Below are 9,753 nucleotides of genomic sequence, written 5' to 3'. Positions count from 1 at the left end.
ATCATCATAGAAGGTGTTCTGGACTGGGCCAAGGCTAGGCCCAACACCGCTTTCGGCCCAATAAGCCTCAGAGGCCCATATATAGTTCATGGCCTTCCGACATGACTTGCTCGGCACCAACACCGCGCTCGGCGTTCATTCTCCCCCCGGACATCATCCTCGCCGAGGACCCTGCTCCGCGCAGGGCTCCTTCATATCCAATCCTCCGAATAACTCGGATCCCACGTGGCTCCTAAAGGACCGCGTCCTCCCTTGGACTTCGGAGCGGTTAACCAGGACAGAGGGCGTACACGCACCTCCGATATTTCCGCTCAGGAAACCTGGCAGTCTCCTAGTTGGGCTTGGGAATCCAACCCAATAGCGAGATCATGGCCCAGCGCTGGGGGCTATATATACCCTCTTTAACTAGAGGGTCAGGTATTCAATTCTTACTCACTCTTAGCTAGTACTTGCGCTCCTTTGCTCGTCAACTTTTATTTGTCATGCATTTTGCATTAATAAATTTAATCTTTTATCATTTTTTTTTTCTAGTTTCAAACTAGTTCTCTAACATTACAGTTTTTTATAAAATATTAGTTTTCTCAACACTTTATCTGTTTGCATATTTTCTTTTTTACATCTTTTGTTTATTCACTAACCATACCTTGCAATTTTATTTCACTCCCAAAGAGGGAGAAAATATTTGTTCATAATTCAATCTTGTATCACTTATTTTGCAGTCAAACACTTCTAAATTTCAGATTAATATGCTTAGTAGTTCTCTGTTAATGCAGTAAATTTTCAAAAACTTGAATAATATTAAAATTATTTATCCATATTATTATTTTAACCTGATCAGTATAAGGTTATATCTTTAACAAAATACCTGATCTTGCATTGTTTTTATTATTTTCTTTTTCAATATATTTTTTCTTATAGTGCAATGAAAAAATTATGGATGGATACCCATTGGCCATTGTACTGCATGGATGGACCACCACTTCATTGGATCCAGGCTGCAGAGATCTCATCAAACTGCAAAATAGAAGAAAATACCAATTTGTCTAAAACACTAAATGTCGATCGATTTAAGGAACCGACAGAACCTGTCAAAAGTCTCAAAACCTTGGACCCAAATGTGCCCACAAACATACCAAAATCCGGCCACCAATTCCAGGCCACAACCACAAAACTTGGCAATGTTGCACTTATCCTCTCACTCCCTTTTCTGTTTCAACCTACTCTCTCTCTCTGTTTACATGGTTAAGAAAAAGTTTGAAGTTTTTACCATTGAAAAATGCCGCTTAGAATTACACTCTCCCCTAAATTGCTGATCACATTTTAAAACTTTTAGGATTCTTCGGCCCTAGGAAGTTACCAGCTCCCCCCGACTGAGCTGAAACATCATGCTGAAAGGGGCAACTGGCACCATTCCTGCACCCTCTTTGGCTATTAAAATAAATGCATGGTTTCTTGATTTTGTGTTTCACTTCCCCTTGATTATTATGTACCAATTTCATATCTTGGAAGTTACTATGACGGTTACCTATTTGAGGATCTGGCTTCTCTTGTCCGTCTGCACCATGTTGCCTAATGAGGTTTTTATAATAGTTGGCATCCTTTACAGCAGATGCTGAACCTGTACTAGTTTGATACGGCTTTGTTCTAGCAATGGTTTGTCCATGGTTGAAAACAGTATGCAGGTTTCCAGTAGAAGGAGGCAATGGAGCTGTGCTTGGTTCACTAGAAGACATGGAAGCAAAAGCAAAAGAGGCGGGTCGCTTAGCCCCAGATGCCAGAAATGAATCTGGCTGAGGCTGCGGATTTAAAGCAGTTGGCATTCCATTTGACATGTGAAAATTACTGTTGGGTCTGGGCATATGAGGTGCAGATGTAGATGTGGGCATAAAAACAGAGGGCGATACTGGTTGACCAGACACCGTCGGCCTAGAAAATGGGACTGATGCAGCTGCTGGCCTATCATGTGGAGAAGTCACGGTAGAATATGATGGAATTGAAGGAGTAAAAAGAGTTGCTGGCTTACCAGATGTAGAATTCAAAGATGAAACAGATGGACTTGCGGGATTCAACCCAGAAAAACCCATGGGACTGTGTGTATTCCTAGAAGCTGACATGTCAGGTGTAGGTGTAAAAAAAGGGGATGATGGAATAGCAGATTTCAATCCAGAAGTGGGCAAAGACACTGCATTTGAGGATGCACCTAAATTAGAGGCTTCGTTGATCAAATTCTCAATCATTTTCGGGTCACTAAATATTTTAACTAGTAGATCCATATCAATTAAGCCTCCATGCTCATTACTCTTAAGGATGGCTGCCACAGCATCAGAGGCTGCCACTACATCGGCTTCCGAACCAGAAGATACCCCGGCGAAAGGCAATAAACAGGCAGCCGGGGAGACAGTGCCAGAGGTGTTACGGTCTGAATTAATGGAAGTTGTTGCTGACATATATTGATGCAAATTCGGATACTGAACATTGGGGTGAAGGTTCACTGCTTCCTCCAATTTAGGCGAATTAGCCATGGACTCATCCTCCTCAATGGGAATGATAGGGATCAGAGGAGTATTGCTACCATCATAATCTTCTTCTTCTTCTACATCCAGAGAAACAGAAGGGCTACATACCCAAATGCCAGCCAACAATGTTACTAACAAGAGAAAATGAAACAAAGGAGGCTTTCTTAAGTAATGCAACACTTTACCTAGGAGGAATGGCAGAGAGTCGGGGATAAACTGCTTCAAGGACTCTTATTTCTCTCAGCTTCTGAACATCTTTTTCCCTACTTTCTTCACCAGCTGCAACTAGCCAACTAGAACTGAAAACAAACTGTATGGAAGAGTAATTAAATCAACATAATGACAAAAGAATCTGAAACAACCAGTTAAAGAAAGCAAAGTATGAAACAATAGTTTGACAAAATATTTGAAACAACCAGTTAAAAAAAGCAAAGCATGAAACATAATATATTAACAAAAAAACTACAATGTGAAATACATATTAATAACAGAGTCAAAGAGACTAAATAGCATGCAGTAGAGAGTTACCGGTTGAGGGCATTCCCATTTTATCTTTGGAATGTGGGAGAATTCAACCTTGGATTGGTTCAGGAAATGACTACTTTCAAACCCAGGAGGTAAATCAATAGAATCATTAGTACTAGAACACAACAATGACGATGCTTTTGCTTCAAGATTATCGTGTGATACCAAGCCAACTTTTGACGGGAAATCTTCAGACAAGAACAATTTTACCTGTCGGATCATATAAATCACTGTGAGTGCTAAAAGAGAAAGTGTACATCACAAATAGGTTTGAATAAAAGTATACAAGACTACATAACAAGCAGTGACAGAAATATTTATACATTACAGCTCTATCTATAAATCCTAAGATAAGAAATTTATGGCTATCAAATACTACTATTTATAAGCCTCAACATAGGCAACAGACCAAATAAGACACATTTATGCACGGAGATATGAAGGGCAGAGGTCCAAATACACAGGTAAGGCAGAGGTCCAAATACACAGGTAAAGCAGAGAACAGAGACACATGAGTTGTTGTTGGCAATGTCATGTCATGGGTACTAAAAGAGCAAATAGACAAGGATGTAAGGAGTTTGGAGGCTTTGTGTTGTTTAAGAGAGAAAGGAGAAAGAATAATAGCAACTCAGGGTATATGCTATGATGCACCATACAGCATTTTGCCTCACATGACGTATTTGATACTCCCCAAAACTCCAACTTGTGTCAGCACATAATCAGAGACCCTTTTTAAAAAAATACATAAGTTCCAACTTGCTCATGAAACGCTCCCGACCCATCCGACATTTTTCTTTACATCTCACAAACATAATTTATGCAGAATGTTTAAACGCGGCTCATTAATTGCAACAAATGCAATTTATATCACTAATTTAACTCCTAATTCCAATTTTCCTATTGAAAAATTGCAACATATGCAATTTATATCACAGTTTCTTCACCCATTTTCAATCTTTCATCACTGTTTTCTGTAATCGTCGATTCATCGCTAAACTGGATACGCAAATGTGAACATAGACAAATCGAAATTAGCAGGTCTAATGACAACTAATTTATGAGTGTTTACATATGAACATAAGAGTCAAAATCTCGATCTAGTATGATCATATGATTTTACGATCTTCGGAGCTTGGCGATCCCAACCAAAGTTTGACACGCAACATAGCGGGATCACAATACTTGATTGTTGGAACAGTAAGATCGATAGTTTTCAGTAATCCAAGGGCTTGATCCGAAATTGGTTGTGGATTCCAATAGATTTTTCTGCAATATAGGATTATATGATTTTCGGCAAACCAAGGGCTTGGTCAGCAACTGGTTGCGTAGCTAAAAACCTAAATTGTTGGGTGTATATGGAAACCCAGCCCAATTATGAGCATTCATCCCCCACGAGTACTCGATATGTTCTCTCCTATTCATCTCTTGATAAAAGTAATTATCTATTTGGTGTTCTTGAGGTGTATTTGATAGTGTTTTAGCTTAAATTAGTTTATGGCCTATGAGTTGTGTATGACCTCAAGAATTTTGGATTTAAGTTCCAACTATATTAAGCGTGTATAAACAAATATATCTATGTACACACACGTGTGTTTGTGTCTTTCAAATTTTCTGTAGGGTATTGTGATCCATGTTATGAACCATGATTTACAATTTCACTCCCTTCCTGATCCTAAATTAAATCAAGGTTTGGCCTTTCTAGGATATTAATGGCATGCAATTAATAACCTAACATAACAAAAATACTCTAAAGCACAAGTATGGTGACAAAATAATCAGATGGAGGAAATAATTCTTGCCCAATTGAGCATAACAGAAAAATTCCATTTGAAGTAGCTCATGAAGAAACGCATAATAATATGATACATCCATAAAATTCATGTTAAGTTAAAGAACTCCAAAGTTTCCTGCAAGCAAACCATCATTATCATAAGAAGAGAGCTATAACCTACAAAGAATTTCTATGAAATTGGTCCACAGTGACGCTGCTGATATAATTCAGCTACTAATCTTAAATAACTAAATATTCCAAACCAAAAAAATTGTATATATTTAACTACTACAACTTATCATTCATAACTACTTCACCAAAAAGCTTTAATGTTAATAAGAATTTCTTCTAATCATGGTGGTTATCCTTCAATTAGAGTTGGTCACACTTTAGTAAAAGAGAATTAGACATGTATTTTATTTTCTCTTTAGCTCTACTATTTTTAGTGGAAACAATTACTATTTTTACTAAGTCCTTTTTAGCCAGACTATACACAAGACTAGTGTTGTAATGTTTGTGATATAGTTTCTGAAATTTGCATTATTTTTTATGGCATTTCCTTTTCAGTTTTCCTCCCCAAAACAAATTGCATTTATTTCTCACATTACAGCATCAAATTCACCGTTATGTCGCTTGTCACAAATGAATTTCAACATCTCGAATTGAGCATAGACTCGTGAGTTTTACATTTCTAAGAAGAGAAATAGAGTCGAATTGAATACAACTCGTTTTTTCTAAAACTTGGTTTAACTCGTGTAGATTCATTCAAAGTTTCAAACTAGTTCAAAATCATACAAGCTTATGCATGAGTAAGAAAGATTGAGAGATTCACAAAATCAGAACCAAACTTGCTAAATGACACTATTTCACTACAAGGCTTCTACATTTTTGGTGCCAAATAATATGTTTATTCTCCTCGTAAAAATTATATATTTAATTATTATTATGTTTCAATCACAACTAAAACATGTGGGAGCCAATGTCTTCACTTGTTCAATGAGTAGTCCATGTTTCAAAACAATTCTTTAGAAAAATGGTTGAACTTTGAACTCCATACATAACTCAAAAGAGTTTTAACTCCATTTACAATAATATAGTTGTTTTTAATACTCTCTTTTCAAAAGGGTGGATATTTAAAGAAGAAGAAAACATTTGATTAATTTTCATAGTATTACTGCCAAACATTGCCCTAATCAATGCCCCCGAAGTAGCCAATATCAACAAAAAGCATCATTATATTAGTATTGCGCGATGTTGTTGTCAACAAGTGTAACATTGCACTGATTTTCGAGAATAAAGTTTGAGATCGAATCCAAATAGAAGTTATAACATGGTTTACTCTCCACTTGACTCGTAGACTCGTCTGAATTTATTTTTACATTTAAGGAAATCAAGTTGAATTGAATATACATACCCATTTTTTAGCAAGCTCAATTGAACTCGTGGAATCGATTAAACTCCAAAGAATCACGAGTTTATGCATGAATGATACAATTTGTGAAAAAAGAAACAATCAAACCCAAAAATTTGACAATTGACAATGTTTTACCCAGAGTTATCGATAGCGGCCGCTATTGGCGCTATCCTGGGATATCGCGGTGACCCTCCGCTATTTGATGTTTAGCGACCGCTATTTGATGTTAAGCAGGTAGGGGGAGAAGGGCGCTTCCTATCCCGAGTGGGTTTGTGAACTGTTTTGAATGCCAAAACCCAGATTTACCCTTAAAATAAACAAATATGATTTGATTTTATATCTGTTTTTCATTACCTTTGTTTTTTAAAGTAATAGTCATTTAATAACTCTATTCCTCTTCTTCGTTTGGTTTTACATTAAATATATGTTTAATAGATTATTCATATAATTAGACAAAAAAATAGTCAAATAGCGGTTATCCCGCTATCCCATTTTTGGGGTCGGCCGCTCCGCTCCGCTATCCTGAATTGATAACTCCGTTTACCATGGGGCTATATATTCGTTCCCTCTTAATATTTTTTTTGTCAAGAAAAGTTGCACTGCCATCCATCTCATCGAAAAAGTTATATAAATCCACTTGTTCATCTTTTCTAGCGATTTTCCAACAACAACCAATGGGCAATCACAATCTAATTAACAACTTCGCTACACTACACGAACTCTTCTTACATTGATCCATTAGACACTCAAACTTTCTTCTACCTGATTGGTGCTTTACAGGCTCTTCTTCATCTCAATAAGGCATTGTCTGCTCTGCACCAAATAAACTCACCTATATAAATATTGTGGTTTAATTTATTGTGGAGCAGGTGTGTTGAGCAATTATTATATTGATGTTGGTATCATGACATTTTAGGTCAACTCGTAAGAGATCACTAGTCGAGCCTACGAAAGATCCATGAGTGCATCAACTCTCAAGTTTGACAGTCAACAAATGCCCTCGATAAAGCCGAAATCCCCATCCTTCCCAACAAATGCTTCCATTCCTGCCATTTTTAGGGAGATTTTGTATCATTCCCGCCATCATAAAGATTTTACGTTAAGGAACGTATTCATTATAATTGCAAGATTCACAGCCGAAATCCCCATCCTTCTCAACAAATGCTTCTATTTCTGCCATTTTTAGGGAGATTTCGCATCATTCCCGCCATCATAAAGATTTTACGTTAAGGAACATATTCATTATAATTGCAAGATTCATAGCTCAAATTGCATACTTCTTCATTCACCATTACTCATTAAAGAAAATGACTTTCAATTGGTAACTAAGAAAATAAAAAGCGCCATTAATGACAGCTTATCTAATTATTTGATTATTGTGTTTTCTTCCAAAACAAGGACTTCACACAATCATTCATTCAAACACATGTTCACTAAAGGGTGGTAAAAACAGGCCCGACCCGCAAGGCATGTCTGTTTTCTCCGCATTTTTCTCGGGTCGAAGCAAGGTTTTGGCCCTACACTTTCTACGATGCACGCTCAGACCCATTTGTTTGCAAACTTTTGTTGGCGCATGCATGGCCATGAATTTTTGAAACTTTTAGACTTTAGGGGTGCAGTGTTTGCCCTGCCCTCATTTTTTCACGAGGCAAGTTTAGGCCCACCCCTTTTTTTTGTATGGGGCAGGCCTAAAACCATGTTTCGGTCCCCCAATTTTTTTGGGGGCTTTTGCGGGGGCAGGTTCGTTTTGTGTTTTTAAATCTTATTATTCTATATGATTTAGAATTCAAAAACTAGTCTGCCGACTCGTTGAATCATGATTTGATGACGATAGCTAGAAACCCTCCGTAGCTTCCAAATATTATCCGCCGATGTTTTATCAAATGAGCCAATCCCTCAACAGCATGTTTTATCAAATGAGTCAATCCCTCAACAGAACTTTAAATCCACCAATCGTTACGCGAGCAACATACTTTTTACTCAAACGTGGCTTTTCAAACAGCCTTGCCTATAGAACACGCCTCACATTGCCCTTTTTAATTTCTAGAGGGTTTTCAAACAGCCTTGCCTCTAGAACACGCCTCGCATTGACCTTTTTATTTTCTAGCCAAATCCAAGCGGCCAAAAGGTTCTCAACCCAAGGCTACCCTTTTCCAACAAAGTTGGGCTTTTGTTCCAAACTCCCGTTACTTTGTTCAGGCATTTCACAGCATTTTTCAACGCGTGCGACTATATGTCAAAAAAAAACATGCAGCCATAGCCTACTATTGTTGAGTGAACCCCATGTCCTCCCTTGAAATAAGTATTTCGCATTTCTCATATCCGCGAGTTTCAGTAATTAAAACATAAGATTTGACTTAAAGTTAGATCTTTTTAAACTCCATCATAAATACTCTCTAATTTCCAACTTTACTGCAATCAAGTTATATTAAAGTGTTAAGATTTTATCATAGTTAAGGAAATTTAAGATATTCTTATCATTATAAATATAAATACTCTTCCTTCTTTTATTATTAATTAATATTGAGGGGACACAACACAATGCATGAAATTTGTTCCCTATTACTGAAGGGTCACGAGTTCAAATCAACCTTATAACTGATTCACTTCAACAAAATCTCAGGTCCAATTTAGTTAAACATTATTTCAGTTTTATTGTATTTTAATTATAATTATAAATAAATTAAACGAAAGCAATGTCCCCTGTTTCTCCAATAGCTGCCAAATGCATAAAAAGTCAGGAAAAAATTGAAAGAAAAAAAAACTAAATAAAACAAATAACAGAAGCATGAAAGTGATCGATTCGCAGAGAAAACAGAAACAGAGAAGTTAATATTAATAAACAACAACGACGATGACAAATCGAAAATACAAAAAAATGAAGAAATTACCTGACATAGATTACCACCAGAAGCCCATGAAACCCTGTTAGATTTCCTCGTCCGCTTCATATTAAATCCCAGATCAATCGAGTATGGAAGAATGGAGCGAAGAATGAGAGCAAGAAGAGATTATTAATTAATCTGAAGAGAAAAAAAAAAGTTGAAATGAAAAGTAAGAAAAGTTGTTACGGCATGAATTGAAGAAGATGACGAAGAAAGAGGAGAGAAATGGAAAAAGGAAACCCTAGAAGTTGAAGAGGCTTACCTTTAAATGTGACGTTGGTGGATACGGAAAAATAGGGTGGTGAGTGTGCAGTGACAGCACAAATATGCAACTGTGATTGTTTTATGGGTGTCTGGCTGCGTGCGTCGGTTGGGATAGGTATGTATGGTCCAATGATATCATTCATTCAAACGACGTCACTTCCGTTGCCAACTGGATAGGATATGATATGATATGACTCAGGTATTATTTTAGTTTTTTCTGTTTTTTTATCTTTTTTAAAAATTGATTTCTTTGAATAGATAGTTACATTAAAAAAATGTTATCAAAATTGATTAATTTTGTTACTAGTAGATTTCCCCTCGTGAAGAAATAATGAGTAAAATCAAATATTAATATTTTTTTAACTAAAAATTAAAATT

The 9,753-nt window shown here is 36.6% G+C and overlaps 1 protein-coding gene across 2 annotated transcripts; it reads right to left on the bottom strand.

The window, feature by feature from the left end:
• Positions 1 to 888: 888 nt before the first annotated feature.
• Positions 889 to 9,528, bottom strand: LOC131640658 (zinc finger CCCH domain-containing protein 6-like). Of its 2 annotated transcripts, XM_058911039.1 has the most exons (5): positions 9,374 to 9,528; positions 9,118 to 9,249; positions 3,045 to 3,251; positions 2,702 to 2,826; positions 889 to 2,616 (listed from the first exon to the last, which is right to left on the bottom strand). In XM_058911039.1, exons 2-5 carry the CDS (start codon positions 9,175 to 9,177, stop codon positions 1,314 to 1,316), a joined length of 1,695 nt encoding a protein of 564 aa, XP_058767022.1. In that variant the 5' UTR covers positions 9,178 to 9,249; positions 9,374 to 9,528; the 3' UTR covers positions 889 to 1,313. The 2 variants fall into 2 exon arrangements, with proteins under 2 accessions (XP_058767022.1, XP_058767027.1); XM_058911044.1 differs by lacking the exon at positions 9,374 to 9,528 and having other exon boundaries at positions 9,118 to 9,367.
• Positions 9,529 to 9,753: the final 225 nt, after the last annotated feature.

This window comes from Vicia villosa, linkage group LG1 (genome assembly GCF_029867415.1).
Source record: "Vicia villosa cultivar HV-30 ecotype Madison, WI linkage group LG1, Vvil1.0, whole genome shotgun sequence".
NCBI lineage: Eukaryota > Viridiplantae > Streptophyta > Magnoliopsida > Fabales > Fabaceae > Vicia > Vicia villosa.
This window is presented reverse-complemented; position numbering and strand designations above follow the sequence as displayed.